This window comes from Pleurodeles waltl, chromosome 1_2 (assembly GCF_031143425.1).
Source record: "Pleurodeles waltl isolate 20211129_DDA chromosome 1_2, aPleWal1.hap1.20221129, whole genome shotgun sequence".
Taxonomy (NCBI): Eukaryota; Metazoa; Chordata; class Amphibia; order Caudata; family Salamandridae; genus Pleurodeles; species Pleurodeles waltl.
In genome coordinates, this window is record NC_090437.1 from 1,194,123,411 (window position 1) to 1,194,140,151 (window position 16,741).

Sequence of the window (16,741 nt, forward strand, 5' to 3'; positions counted from 1 at the left end):
TTTCACACCGTTTGTCTCTGCTGTGCCCACTGTATTCACTGTACTGTACTTTCATCACGTTGTTCTGTTTCAATCTGTACCCTTTGTGCTAGTATCTGCTGCCTAGTAGTCACGTTATTGTTTCTGTCCTCTCTGTGCGCTTGTACCACATATCGCTCTCTCCCCTTGCGCGTCTCCCTCCTCCTCTGACCCCCCCAACCCCCAATCCAGCACCATCCGCCCGCTTCCCTGACTTTTTTCTGCTACTCTACACCCCCTGCCCTCCCACCCCACCTCCCCACTCGCCGCTCCCTCGCCCGTTTTCCTGCCGCTTCGGCCCCGCCCCCCTCCCGCCCCCAGCTCCTCCTCCCTCCCTCCACCCCTCTTAATGCAGGTCGCTGCGTGACACGCCGATGGCGTGCCAGAGGCAAGCCCGTCCGCGCCCGGACTGCGCCCAGCGCCAGAACCCCTGGACCTCGCACTCCGCACAGCACACGGCCCAAGCTCAGCTACGACGCCGCCTCCCTCCACGCACGCAACAACGGCCGAGACCAACACTGCCACCAAGCCGCCCCAAAGCACACCCACGGACCTTTCGCCTGCCGCAACTGCCACTTCTCCTGCAACCGAACCTCCAAACCAACAACCACCAGACCGAACCACCTCCGCTGCATACTCCTCAACACCCGCTCCGCACGCAAACACGCCGTGGAACTCTGGGACCTGCTCGACAGCACCGCCCCGGACGTAGCCTTCCTGACCGAGACATGGTGGAACGACTCATCCACGCCAGACATTGCCATCGCCATCCCAGACGGATACAAGATCTCCGGCAGGGACCGCACCAACAGCTACAGAGAAGGACTCGCCATCATCCACAGATCCACCCTCAAGATCACCACCCACACCGACGACCACTTCAACACCGCAGAGCTTCTACACTTCCGGATCCACACCAACCCCAACACCACCCTCAGAGGAACGCTCGTCTACAGACCCCCCCCGGACCACGGGCCCAGTTCTGCGACGCCATCGACGACCTCGCAAGCACCCACGCACTCGCCGCCACGGACTACATCCTCCTCGGGACCTCAACTTTCACCTCGAGAACAACAACGACCACAACTCCACCACGCTGATCAGTAACCTCACGAACCTCGGACTCAGACAACTCGTCACGTCACCAACCCACGCCGCAGGACACACACTGGACGCCATCTTCTCCACCAGCGACCACGTTACCTTCAAAGACACCACCGAACCCTACTGGACCGACCACCACTGCATCCACTTCACCTACAACAAAAACACTGCACACCACCACAGCCGCCAACTCCCCCGCCGCAGCTGGGGCAAAGTCACCGAAGAACAACTCCTCAGCGCCCTCTCCCAGAACCCACCGAACGAGCCCACCGACCCAGACACTGCAGCCTGCAACTTCAGACAATGGATCAACAACTGCGCCAACATCCTCGCCCCACTGAAGAAACCCCCCCCCAGCAACCTCGCCAGCAAGAAAGCCTCCTGGTTCACCGACAAACTCCTGACCTCCAAACACGCCTGCGGGAAACTGGAAAAGAAATGGCTCCAAGAACGTACACCGGACAACCACGTAACCCTCAAAGACGCCACCCGCCGACACCACCACCTCATCAGGACCACAAAGAGGTCCTCCTTCAAAGACCGCCTAGACAACAACGCAAACGACAGCAAAGAGCTCTTCCGCATCGTAAAGGAACTGTCCAACCCCAGCGCCAACGTCAACGACATCCCGTCCTCCCAGGAACTCTGCGACTCCCTCGCCGACATCCACAGCAGCTTCAACTCCCAGACCACGCCCACCTCCGTCACCACCTCGAACCCAAGCATCGCCAACCCCATCACCGCCTGGTCCAACGTCGACGCAACGCGCAAAATCATGAACTCCATCCACTCCGGATCACCGACTGACCCCTGCCCCACCACATCTTCAACAAAGCCGATTCTATCATCGCACCCCAACTCCGCAAGATCATCAACGCCTCCTTCGAAACAGGCACCTTCCCGGAAAGCTGGAAGCACGCAGACATCAACGCCCTCCTCAAGAAACCCAAAGCCGACCCCAAGGACCTCAAGAACTTCCGCCCCATCTCCCTCCTCCCCTACCCAGCGAAAGTCGCAGAAAAGATCGTCAACCTTCAACTGACACGCCACATCGAAGACAACAACGTCCTCGACCTCTCACAAACCGGATTTAGACGCAACCACAGCACCGAGACCGCCCTCATCGCCGCCACAGATGACATCAGACGCCAACTCGACCACGGCGAGACCTCCGCCTTCAATCTCCTAGACCTCTCTGTGGCCTTCGACACGGTCTGCCACCGCACCCTACTATCACGCCTCCAAGTAGCCGGCATCCAGGAAAAAGTCCTAGCCTGGACCTCATCCTTCCTCTCTGGCAGAACACAGACCGTCCGCCTCCCTCCCTTCCGCTCAGAAGCCAACAACATCATCTGCGGCGTCCCCCAGAGCTCCTCCCTGAGCCCAACGCTGTTCAACATTTACATGGCCCCCCCCCCCGCACAAGTGGCCCGCCGTCACGACCTCAACTTCATCACCTACGCTGACGACACCCAGCTCATCCTCTCCCTCACCAACGACCCTGCCACCGCCAAAGCCAACCTCCACGAAGGAATGAAAGCAGTCGCCGACTGGATGAGAAATAGCCGCCTGAAACTCAACACCGACAAGACAGAAATCCTCATCCTCGGGACATCCCCCTCCGCCTGGGACGACTCGTGGTGGCTCACCACCCTTGGGACGGCCCGACGCCCACCGACCACGCCCGCAACTTGGGACTCATCCTCAACTCTGCACTCTCCATGGACAGACAAGTCACGTCACCTCCTCCTGCTACAACAACCTCCGCAGGATCTACAAGTGGATCCCGACCGACACCAGGAAGACAGTGACCCACACACTCGTCAGCAGCAGATTGGACTACGGCAACGCACTCTATGCGGGAATCCCAGCAAAACACCTCCAACGACTTCAACGCATCCAAAACGCCTCAGCCCGACTCATCACCAATGCACCCCGCCACAGCCACATCACCCCTCACCTCAAAGAGCTCCACTGGCTTCCCGTCGACAAAAGGGTCACCTTCAAGCTCCTCACCCACGCACACAAAGCACTCCACAACGCCGGCCCCACCTACCTCAACAACAGACTCAACGCCAACCCGCCAACTGCGATCCGCAAGCCTCGCCCTCGCCACAGTCCCCCGCATCCAACGAACCACCTCCGGCGGCAGATCCTTCTCCTACCTCGCCGCCAAGACCTGGAACACACTGCCTACCTACCTCTGACAGACTCAAGACCCACTCGCCTTCAGAAGACTCCTCAAGACCTGGCTCTTCGAGCAGTAACCATCTCTCCCCCCCCCCCCCCCCCCCTCCCCTCAGCGCCTTGGAACCCTAACGGGTAAGTAGCGCGCTCTATAAATGTCTGTGATTGATTGATGGATTGTAGAATGGGGCAAACGGGACAGCGCTCAGCGAATTTCTGCTGCGCTGGAGGCCCACGTGTCTGCAGCCAGGGCCCCGCCATTATGGGCGCATGAGCCGCCAGTAGATTTGCTGTTGTACAAGATCTTAAAACCATCCTCGGGCTACCCTCCCCACCAGCCACAATTCCTCAGAGGCCGCGACTGGTGAGTGAGCGAAGTAGCCCCGAGAACAACGGATGGACGCAGCAACAAGTCATCACTAACGAGAGCCTACATGCTTCCTTGGTTCCTAGACTACGCCCCCTAAAAATCAGGTATTCCTGCAAGTGGAGCACACCAGATGGAAGACCTTCACCTCCCCCATGCACTTCTGTATCTCAAAACCCCACTGCCGTCAAAGTAGTGACTAGAGCACAAAATTAGTACTTATCATTAAGAGAATGAGGTTATCTAACAAATAGGCAAATAATCTACAACTAAGATGAAGATTAAAAACCTTCATTAGAAAAACTAAAATCAGTGAAAAACTATAAACTTTGCACAGATTTCAGATGGTAATGAGTAGATCATAATACCTTTTGACAAGAAATGCTAGCTTCTAGTTAGAAGGAACAACATGAGCGAACATACAACAGCTATCTCACAAGTACAGAATAATGCCAGAAGAAAGACCTAAAACCTAAATCTACTCAGAAGAAAGTATTAAAGAGTGGACTATAGCCACTGAAATACTGCAAACTAAGAGTACTGATGTAGTGGTATGATAGGAAGAAGAATATCAACACAAACAGGTTAGTGATGACTAAATACTGATGAAAGATCTAATCAATGCAGAGAATACAAAGGCCTTGACTATTTTTGGACTACATGAGGGTGAGGTTTTTATCACACGTGGCAAATCCCATTACCTGAGATTGAGGTACTTAACCAAATTGGCAAATAACTCCTATTTCTGGGTTCTCACTCAGAAATTAGTGTAATGAATGGGCTTAAAATGTCAAACCCTGCATGTTTGGTCTTTTTCTGGGGCTTTGTACCCAATACATTTCAGCATGATCGACATGATGAAACTTGATAGGAAAAATAGCAGTGCTGGGTGTATCTGGATGCATGGCCCTGGAGGGTGACACAGTCTGTGCAGCTGCCTTTAGGGGCCTACCCTTAGTACCCAAAGCCCTGGGTATGCAAGTACCATTTACTTGGGACTTATAATGGCAGCTAAAGGTTTTGCCTGCAATTGATCTGCAATTTTTAGGGCAAGGACACTGGCACTGGGGACCTGGTTAGCAGGATCCTAGTGCACTGCAGTCCAAGTTGCATTCAGAAACCAGGCAAAAAGTAGGAGGGGGTACTGCAACAGGGTGCCAGTTTCCTACAGTGGAGGAATGGACAACCAAGCTCTTCGAGGTGGGGAACTGGGTGTGTAAAGAGTGGGTTACCTGGGGAGAGGCGATGGTGGCGGCAATTTCCTGTTCACAGGAGCCAACTTCCTGTTCACAGGAGCCTCTGTGCACAGCTTGGGCCAATCCCCAAGCAGAATATCCGTGAAGGCTTCATTAAATGGGAAAAGGGGTTCTGAAGGGATGACTCCCGGCTGAAGCACCTCTGTCAAGATGTCAGTCTTGATAGCCACAGAAGGTAGCTGAAGATCCAGGAACTTGGCTGCCCTTCTCACCATCACCTCCTCTGTAGCCACGGTCAGACGAGAGACCAGGCCAACATCTGGAGAGGTGTCCAGTCCACTGGCATCTGCAAATTCCTCACACCAGTCCATGTCAGGGTCTAGGGGCTGGTACTCCTCAGGGACAAGGGAGCACCTCCATCTTCCCCAAGTTGTAGCACATAGGAATTGGGGGCAGCCTCCATCGTGGAGGGAATGGCTCCAGTTGGCGCCTGAGTCAGACTACACAAATCTGGCTCAGTTTCAGAGCCGGGGATGGTGGCGCCAGGAGCGTCAATATTAGGACAGACATTGGGGAAGCTCATTCACTGGTACGACCAGTGCCAGTCCAGATCTATCAGTGGATCCAAGGGGCCCAATTGGGGGTGAGGGAGGAACTGTCGGAGGGAACCAGTAAAGGCCTCTCCCGAACTCGTGGGGCCCGAAGGCACACCAGCAGATACAGGCATGCCAAATATGTGTTGCACGGTCTCATAAAATTTTGGGATTAGGCAGGGGTCGCTCCGGCTTCATGAAACTCAGGGAGGCAAGGAGCCAGTCCAGATGCAGGCTCAACCGCAGAGCCAGGCCTCGAATGACGACACTCCCTTGTCTCGTAGGATGATTTTGATGGATGGGGTGAAATCAAAGAGCTCTTCGACTTCTTACTCTTTTTCTTCATATATCCGAACGCCTGGTCAAAAAAATGACTGGGGTTAGCTCTCCGTAAGAATGACAAGTGAAGGGTATTTATCAAACACCCTCAAATATCGGATATTGCACTGCACCAGCCACGAAAACAAACCTAGGACAGATTAAGAAAATAGAAATACAGTACTAGTCTAATGTACATGTTCCAATAGACCCAGGAGAGATGTTCTAAATAAGTAACACAGTGAAATAGTGGGAGATTACATTACATGGGCACTCAACCATCTTTGCAGTGCTCCTTATGAGGAACCTTTCCAGTGATGATTGTAGTTTTGCGTTTCATCTGAGAGATGGCTATCTTGGACTAGGCTTGAGGTGGGCATAGCTCTAGTAACAATATATTTCTTCCATGGTGGCCGAAATGAGGAAGCTGTGAGCAGCCTTGGCTGAAGCCTGGGAGCCTTGGTTAGTTTGGGAGCTGGGCACATGCGGTCAAGTGCTGGCTAACGGGGGACAAGATGCAATGCATACTTCAGGTACCAGTGGCCAGGTTTCATAATAGAAACACTTAATTTAGTACTTGTCACAGAATCTCTCTTGAATGTACCTAGTGTTTTTATCTTCCATTCAATGACCAGGTCACCAAAACATATAACTTCAAGAGCACCAAAATGGAATAATAAAAATCCTTTCTATACCCCAATAGGACATCCATCATACAGGGAGTGCAGAATTATTAGGCAAATGAGTATTTTGACCACATCATCCTCTTTATGCATGTTGTCTTACTCCAAGCTGTATAGGCTCGAAAGCCTACTACCAATTAAGCATATTAGGTGATGTGCATCTCTGTAATGAGAAGGGGTGTGGTCTAATGACATCAACACCCTATATCAGGTGTGCATAATTATTAGGCAACTTCCTTTCCTTTGGCAAAATGGGTCAAAAGAAGGACTTGACAGGCTCAGAAAAGTCAAAAATAGTGAGATATCTTGCAGAGGGATGCAGCACTCTTAAAATTGCAAAGCTTCTGAAGCGTGATCATCGAACAATCAAGCGTTTCATTCAAAATAGTCAACAGGGTCGCAAGAAGCGTGTGGAAAAACCAAGGCGCAAAATAACTGCCCATGAACTGAGAAAAGTCAAGCGTGCAGCTGCCACGATGCCACTTGCCACCAGTTTGGCCATATTTCAGAGCTGCAACATCACTGGAGTGCCCAAAAGCACAAGGTGTGCAATACTCAGAGACATGGCCAAGGTAAGAAAGGCTGAAAGACGACCACCACTGAACAAGACACACAAGCTGAAACGTCAAGACTGGGCCAAGAAATATCTCAAGACTGATTTTTCTAAGGTTTTATGGACTGATGAAATGAGAGTGAGTCTTGATGGGCCAGATGGATGGGCCCGTGGCTGGATTGGTAAAGGGCAGAGAGCTCCAGTCCGACTCAGAAGCCAGCAAGGTGGAGGTGGAGTACTGGTTTGGGCTGGTATCATCAAAGATGAGCTTGTGGGGCCTTTTCGGGTTGAGGATGGAGTCAAGCTCAACTCCCAGTCCTACTGCCAGTTCCTGGAAGACACCTTCTTCAAGCAGTGGTACAGGAAGAAGTCTGCATCCTTCAAGAAAAACATGATTTTCATGCAGGACAATGCTCCATCACACGCGTCCAAGTACTCCACAGCGTGGCTGGCAAGAAAGGGTATAAAAGAAGGAAATCTAATGACATGGCCTCCTTGTTCACCTGATCTGAACCCCATTGAGAACCTGTGGTCCATCATCAAATGTGAGATTTACAAGGAGGGAAAACAGTACACCTCTCTGAACAGTGTCTGGGAGGCTGTGGTTGCAGCTGCACGCAATGTTGATGGTGAACAGATCAAAACACTGACAGAATCCATGGATGGCAGGCTTTTGAGTGTCCTTGCAAAGAAAGGTGGCTATATTGGTCACTGATTTGTTTTTGTTTTGTTTTTGAATGTCAGAAATGTATATTTGTGAATGTTGAGATGTTATATTGGTTTCACTGGTAATAATAAATAATTGAAATGGGCATATATTTTTTTTTTGTTAAGTTGCCTAATAATTATGCACAGTAATAGTCACCTGCACACACAGATATCCCCCTAACATAGCTAAAACTAAAAACAAACTAAAAACTACTTCCAAAAATATTCAGCTTTGATATTAATGAGTTTTTTGGGTTCATTGAGAACATGGTTGTTGTTCAATAATAAAATGAATCCTCAAAAATACAACTTGCCTAATAATTCTGCACTCCCTGTATTTTCCTTCACTGTATAATGTGGCAAAATGTAGAGATTGTATCACTGTGAAACTTTATACCTCAGTTTTAAGACATACATGAACGATAGTCTGACCTTTTTAATTTCCTTATATAGCTCCAACTGCAGGCGTGGGAGATTGGAATCCATCAAAGCCTGTAGAAAAACAAAGCAAAGTAATAATCACAAATCGTATGCATGCCTACATGTAACTCAAATATAAGATAACTAAAATGTGGGCAAAAACAGGAGTACTTGCCTTGTTGCAGAAGAGCATTTGTATAAATCCTTTAGCATAAATCAATATATTTGAAACAAAGGGTCTGAGGGCACAAATAATATATTAGGATGAACTGTAAATTTGCCTTTTCTGTTTCTTTCCTTCAATTATTACAACACAATAAAGGTTAATAGTACATGGTGTTCACAGGATGAGGACGTTATCACAACTGCATTCATATGAAGGTACTGTAAATGTTAATCCCTACCTAGGGAAGTTTAGTATCATGTGGTATTATCATGGCAAGAATGGATCACTTAAATGGCCTATTACAAGATAACGTGACCCAACTGTGATGTCTTCAGCATAAAACTGCACTCATCATTATGAATACAGATTTTTGGCAGCATGTTTCAACTGTGCTGTCATCCTCTTTGCAGATTAATTAAATTTACGATACTACTTGAGGTTCACAAGGATCGACTTAGACCCACCTTTCAAAGTGTTTTCATCTATGTATTTCGCCCCCGTAGCAGTCTTCCCTCTGAAAATATTATGAGGATTCAGAAAACACTGCACAGAAGACATTGTCTTTGGAGTTCAGATGGCTAAAACCTGAAAAACTCTAAATTCAATGCTGAGGTTAGAAATCCTAACCTTCTGACGGGAGCTCAAACTCTGGACTGCCACCAGCTATTCATATCGGCTGTAAATAGGACTCTCCGATTTCCGTTTTTACTGATTTTCACAGATAAATACACACAGAAAACGCTGTGTTTCCTGTCTGTATTTATTTTTAAAAGCAGAAAAATACTAATAATGTGGCTTCTTTTAAGTGACTCTCCATACTGAGATTAATGAATTTCAGGCCAATAGCTGTACATATAAGCAGCATGGGGAGTTACAAAGCTGAATGCGGTTTGCTTAATTTACTACATATCTCAACATGTATTAGTGTTATGCTATTTTTTCATGTGGGTTTATTATTTAATTAATTGTCTGGGTTTAATGTGCTAAAACCGGACAGGTATGGGTGCACTTTTATCCGTAAATATATGCGAAAATATACGAGTTATCACTTAATCTGTTTACACAACACAAAAAAATATGAATAAATACTAATAAGATCCCCCAAAAATAAATATGGATAAATACAGGCGGAAATGTTCATAAATAAATACCATAAAACCGTCAGCCCTAATTACAAAATATAAATGTGGCAAAGGTAGTATCACAGCAGAAGGACAGACATGGCAAAATTAGACAAAACTACTTTCTCTCCCGACCTGAATGTCTCAATTATGTTTCAAATGATCAAATACTTCATTCAATCAACGAAACAATACCAAATTATTAAAATTTTATGATTGTGTCAGTGCGCAGAATACAGAGAAGAAATGTTGTCAAGGTTCATAATAGTTGTATGTAATGGGCAAACTGTGGTTCATGCTGAATGTGCTGCTTACTCCCATCAACATACCACAAAGTATCCCTACTCTAGTATAGCTACTGGCTAGATTGTTATGGTATTTACATAAGTTAATTCCCCAATGTTAATTGAAGAAGATTCTGAAATTATTTTACAATTGTGCAATTATGAACCTCATTGCAAACAAAAATACAATGTCAGGGTTCATATATTGGTTGTAAAAAAAAAACCAGCTAATCCCTGACATTCCTCAGTATTCATATTAAAGTTGATCAAAAGGAGTACCAGGCCTCATTCTAGAGACTTAGAACAGGAGGATAATTTTAACATGGGTACAGATCAAGCAAACATTTGTTCATCTGCAATTTATGTGCCCATGTGTAGTTTTATTTTGGGATGAGGTACTAATACAAGCACTTTGACCACTATCTACTGATTTCATTTTGGTAGGGACATTGTTTGATGCCATTCAGTCTTTATATTGAGAAAAAAACTAATTCCTCATGCATTGCAGCAGCGAAGTCAGCAATTCTAGCATTTTGTGGGTGAGAGGCAGATGCTAAAATTGCCCAATTCTGACTAGCCTGCCAAACCACAGCTTGCACACATCATTCCAACTATAACTCATGCACTAAACGAAATGCATTTAAGACTTATAGATTGTGATCCTAATCATAACTTACCAATTTTAGAATTTTTCGGTTCTAATTTGCAATCATAACTGCACTTTAACTAGTTGTAGTTCTCACATTTTTGCATATATGGCACAAGAGTAGGATATGTTTGGTTGAGTGTTTGAAGAAGCCAGACCCTAACTCGAAGGTGTCCTCCCCAAGAGGTGATGGAGCCCATGAGGTAGACTGGACCTAAAAGAACAGGCCTCGAAAAATCATAAAAACGTTACTAGACCTACAGGTCGAGTAACTTAAATAATCTACTCGACCTTACTGTAATTTACTTGATCCGTAAACCTCAAATTGTGTGATCCTAGGCAAATAGTTTACAGAGTCACTTATTTTTCTTCAACAAACTCACATATGATTGCACCTTCAAATATGTGGGCTCAACATTTCTGCAGTACAAAAAAACTGTTTTATTTGATTAAGCAGACTAAAGTTTGCTGCATGCATCACAAGAATCTAGCCCAGATACCCATGACGTCTAGCCCACATAACCCAGGACTTCTTTTAGTTTACTAACAACATTGCCATCATGGCAGGAGTGTTTCTCAGTTTTTCTTAACACTCAACTTTAATAAATATATTACTAAACCTTGATGTGGTAACATATTGTCATCTACACACAGTAACTTTCCAAGAAATTTCCAAAAACCTCTCCACTAATTTGCAGCTTTACTGCTAAAACTATATAGTGTATTAACGATCTGTTAAAATTGGGTTTCAGAAAACATATCCTTTGCACATCAACAAGTAAAGTATTCTGATTTGTTTTCATCCTATTAAAATCATGTTTTCATTACACAAAAATATTAAAAAAGGGCTTTCACAGCTACTGAAATATATTTTGAAATGTTTGCACTTAGTCATTTAAATGTTGTGTGTTAGGAAAAATCTGACACCCTATATCCTTTTATTTTACATTCTAATCATCAGCATGTCACACAGTTCACCTTACACATTTCTTGAACTCTGCAGTCAGAAGGAAAATTAATTGTAAGAAAAACTGACTTTTGACCTCTGTCTGTGAACACAGAGCAAATGTTACATAATGTGACTGTTCAGTGTCAACTCGCCAGAAGGGGGCGAGTAAGTACTAAAAATAGCTCGACCTGATCAAATAAAACTGGCCAATCCAAGTGGTCCAGTAGAGTTTTCGTGCCCTGAAGAAAAAAGCTGCTAGAACGTTCTTAGCAAGGGCTGCTTTTCTTACAATTATGTCTAAGAATAATGTTGAGATTGTTACTACAGACCGGGATCACAGGCTGCAATAAAGTTCCGAAATGGCTCGTCGGGGGGAGGGAGTGTTACTCAGCTGTTTCTTTGAAGTATATAGATCAGAAGTACTGATTATATGATACTTGAACCAATGTACAGATTTTAAAAAGTAATAAAACTGTTTACAAAAAAGCAAATATCAAAACAATGCTTGCCATCACTTCACTTTACTCTTACAAAAAAAAGGGGGCAGAGTCCCAAAACGTTGATTTCCTATGTTAATTCCCATTGGTAATTTTGGGAAGTAGGATAAAAATAAAGGGCTGAACACCAAATTTTGCAGAATGTTAAAACTTTATTCAGAAAAAGTGTTTTTCATTATTTGGTGTAAATCCGTTCAGCCGTTTTTGAGAAATGTGCATTCAAAGAGATGATCTGAGTGGTCATGAAGGGATTAAAAAGGTAATGATATTTGGATTGTTCTTATCTAGCTATGCTCCGACTGGCCACTTTATAATCATATATAGTCATCCCTGGTTGGCTGGTTACATCCGGAACAATATGTTGTGGCATCCATTGCACAAGTCAGGGACAGGATCTCTGCATCCTGTAAATAAAATGTAAACAAATATAAGGGGCAAGGTGAACACACCCTGACTCAACATGTTGTTGCAGCCATTGTAGGGATCACAGACATGTTCCCCACTGAAATGCATTGCAGTAAAAGTCAGATTTTGAGAGAGTCAAAAAAGGAGCACGTATAAAGGTAGAGAAGAGATTGTAGTCACAATATAATCACTCGCTGATAGTATCATAGTAACCTTAGGAATTGTGGTGTGTTGATTTTACCCTGTGAAAACTATTTTGGCCTCTAAAAAAATACTGAAAACCCACAGCTCCTCACACATTTTAAACCACCTACTTTATGCTCTTCATGAAGGGCTTTAAATTCAACAGCTCCTTTTCCAATTGCGCTCAGGAGTGCCTCACTTTTGTCTTGAATAGAAAATGTGAGCACTCTAGTTGTTCATTATAATCCTGTGATCATTCTGTAGTTTATTACTAGGGAGTTAACTGATAGACCGCCGCTGAAGTGGGAAGTACGTTTCACTCTGCATATCAGAATGTATTATTAAAATGGATAAGATAATATTTGAGAACTCAGATAAACTGTGACATCATTTTAACTTTACAGAGACCTAATCATAATTTATATGACAGAAAGAACCCCTTTGCTGTAATCCATTCTAAAGGAATTGCTTTAGGTTTTACAGGTTTGATTGCTTCAAAATGTCTTCAAGTGTGCCAAACGTTTGTCATGAATACATGATGTTAGCACTCATGCTGGTCAATCGAATAATGTAGGAAGCAGCAATAGAATACTGAGCAACTGACTGACAGGTTGCTTCTGTTATTGGACATTTTTTTACTGAGCATGTCAGACTTGGTTTTCGCATGGTGTAATGATATTTGTGATTTGACCACTGACGCCACGTTGTTCTTAGCCTACTAGCACATCACATTAGTGACCACAAGGTTAATTTTGCCTACTGACTTTATTTTAGCGTTAGCCACTGCCACGTTCGAGGTGCATATGTTAGAAGTGCAGAAGCTGCAAGTATTTTTCCGTGCCCATGTTATGCAATCTGCTTTTTCATCATGTTTTTACTCTGCATGTCAGCATGTTCTTTCGCACCAAGGGCTTAAAGAGATAAGGATGTGCTAGAATGATGTTTATGATACGGCAGGGAACGGTTTTGTTTTGAGAGAGCACGTTGAGAACCTGGCAAGTTCCAACGTGTTCCTTTCAAAACTGACCTGAAGTAGCCAGCATTTTTTAACAAAAACTTGCGAAGTGGGAGGGGCTTTCTAGAAATCTCCTCTCTGGTTTAAGGTATATAAGAGACCAAAGATTGACAGGGAAGTGATTCAGAGACCTCTTGCAGGGCCGGGACGCCAATGCCTGTCATCCTTCCCTTGAGGGTAGATCTCTCTCTTTATCTTCACAGTCGATCTGGGGTCAACAAATTTGTGCAGACAGGAGAAAGATGAAGCGATTGTGCCCCATGGTGATTAATTTTTAATTCCTATTATGTGCTTTGCGTTGTGTGTGTGTGTGTATATATATATATATATATATATATATATATATCTGTGTCTTTGCATATATATTTTCCGTTTATAGATTGAAGGTTCTTTGTATGTTTTCATTTCATTGTTGCACACATTTTAAACGTGCACTTACAGATGTACTGACCTTCCTTTATGAGCCTCGCAGGGTGATTTAATAAATGTATTTCCAAGACTTAGAGTTGCATACCAGAGATCCTTTTTCAGTGTGTGTGTATGTAGTTCAGCTCGGTCAGCAGTGAAGCAAACACTTTGGCGTAGTCTGCAGTCTAAAAGGAGATTGAACGTGTACGATTTAAAAGTGAAAATATATTTGGCAAGAAGTCAAAGGCAGCACCACAAACCATTTCTGAAAATGCATGTGAAGGTAAAATGTCTTATAATGTCTTGGCAAATGCTTTTTCTTGTTTATCAGGACTTTCTGAATTTTGGGATGGGTGCCTGGGTAAAACAAAGCTCCTGAATGTTCTTATATGTTTAAGAAATATGCTTTTTGAACGGTATGATGACCCTTTTGTTCTTGACAGGAGGGTTTGGATACTCCTCTCTGCTTACAGGAAAATGCATGAGAGGAGCTAACAGAATATGAGAATGAGAAATTAGAGAAACAGCTTGACACAAAAAATACCGTAACTATGCTGTCTTGTCAGAATACGTTGTTACAAGATAAGGATGATGTCTACCAGGCTGTTGTAGGGTCAGCTGACTTTTCACATTCCAGTAAAGAAAAGGTTAAAATCCGTGGCGGCCAGTGTGAGCTAGAGGAGCAGAACATAGTTCGTGCTCAGCAAGTATTTAGAGAAATAATACAGAGTAACCCACAGAATTTGTCAGGAGTTGAAATGCATTCTTTAGACGATTACGCCCAGCAAGAAGTTAAGGATGTTAAAGATATATTCACGCAGCGGGTTGTGGAACTTTTGCAGAGTAAAATGTGGATGATTAACACAGATAAGACACACGGACCCTCTCAAAGTGTGACGTTTCTAAGGATTCAGTGGAATCAAGGACATAGAGAATTGTTGCTACAGGTGAAACAAAAGATTTTGGAGTTTGCCACTTCCCGCACTAAGCAAGAGACACAGTGATTTATGGGATTGTTTGGTTTTTGGAGACAGCATGTCCCTCATTTTAGTCAAATCTTAACCCTTTGGTACAAAGTGACAAGAAAAAAAACATGAGTTTGAGTAGGACGAAGAGCAGGAGTGTGCGTGTGATTTGGCAAAAGAAGCAATTCAAAAGGCTGTAGACTTGAGGCCAGCGCAGGAAGGAGACACTGAGTTGCATGTAACTGTCCAGGGACAATATGTAAATCGGAGCAGGTGGCAAAAGCAGGGAAGAACAAGGGTGCCCCTGGGATTCTGGAATGAAAAATTATCTGATGGGCCACTGAAAAATAACAGACCATTAACAAATGCTGAAATACCCCTGATGTGAATACAACCACACTCTTTTGCACATACAACCACTTATGGCCACCAACACCATCATGTACGGGAAATAAAACCTGGCGCTCTAGCTCCTTACAGAGCTACACCAGAATCTGCAGGTCTTGACCTACATGCTTACAGAATTGCCCACCTTGTCATAATTCAAGTATATGGAGGACTGGTGAAGAAGGGGACTGCCCCAGCCATTCTGACAATACGTGGGGAGGGAGATTTTGGTTCAACTGACAAAAACCCTGGTGCTAAGGTGTGGGTAGAATCCCCAAATGGCCCTCCAGACCCTGCAAAAATTATAGCCAATGGGCCTAATAATGTCCTGCTGATCATGAAACCAGGAAAGGAAAAATAGGGGCACATCCCAGCTGACAAATGTTATTTGCGAGAAAGATCATACTTGTTTCTTTTACATATCATACTACAGCTTGCCTCTGACCATGAGTGTGCTGTGTGGTCTTTCGGGCGTGTGCGTGTGGGGTCGGGAGGGACCCAACACCCCCAACTTCAACCTGATTGATCAATCACGTTGCCCAACACCCCTGCTGTATCTGAAGGGCAACATATGGATCCATTTGGGGCACGTTGTGCTCAACAAATCAAACTCCTACATGGGAGCAATGCAGAGTACCATGGATGTTCTATCAACCTGTTTGATTGCAATTTTATTGGAACCAACCACATGGCTTGTTATCACCTGGTGGCTGCTGCCAGTCACATCGATCATGTTTACCTACCAGAAGGTTAGCTTTTCTCGTGTGGGAACCTCACTTTAACCTACATTCCAGCAAACATTACAGGTGGAAAGTGTACCTTTACATGATTAGAACTCATGATGTTCCCATCTAACTCTAAACATACTTGTTATCCTAGAGACACTATTCAATTAAGTGAAGACTGTGATTCAGATATTAATATATATATATATGTTTAAGTCTTTCTATTGTAGGAGTGCCTGGTTTAACTGTATATAATACCAGAATGATCAATAAGTTACCATGACTAATGGGTAAACATATTAATCACACTTCTCTTGCTATATAGTGATTGCTCGTCATTTCATTATGTTGCTGTGTACAATGCATACCTAATTTGCTTGTAATGTTTTAAAAGAAAAAAAAAGTTGTTTTAGGACTATAGGGTATGTGAGTCATTAGTCAAAAGGGTGGTGTAATGATATTTGTTTTTCGACCACTGACTCCACGTTGCACTTATCCTAGCAACATACCCTCACATTAGTGGCCACCATATTAATTTTGCCTATTGACTTTATTTTATTTTAGCGTTAGCCACTCCCACGTTAGAGGTGCTGTTGTTAGAAGAACAGAAACTGCAAGTATTTTTCCATGCCCATGTTATGCAATGTGCTTTTTCCTCATGTTTTTACTCTACATGTCAGCGTGTTCTTTCTCACCAAGGGCTTAGAGAGATAACAATGTGATGTTTATGGTACGGCAGGGAACGGTTTTGTTCTGAGAGAGCACCCTGGGAACCTGGCCAGTTCCAACGTGTTCCTTTCAAAATTCACCTGAAGAAGCCAGCATTTTTTAACACCAACTTGC

General features: G+C 44.5%; 1 protein-coding gene across 2 annotated transcripts in view; it reads right to left on the minus strand.

Annotated features, from left to right (window-relative positions):
* HTT (huntingtin) overlaps positions 1-16,741 on the minus strand; it is a 1,416,422-nt gene that overhangs the window by 1,319,379 nt on the left and 80,302 nt on the right. For both annotated transcript variants that reach the window (XM_069203496.1, XM_069203501.1), the window contains exon 4: positions 8,160-8,219. In XM_069203496.1, coding sequence (XP_069059597.1) covers positions 8,160-8,219 — 60 coding nt within the window. The remainder of the gene's footprint in view (positions 1-8,159; positions 8,220-16,741) is intronic.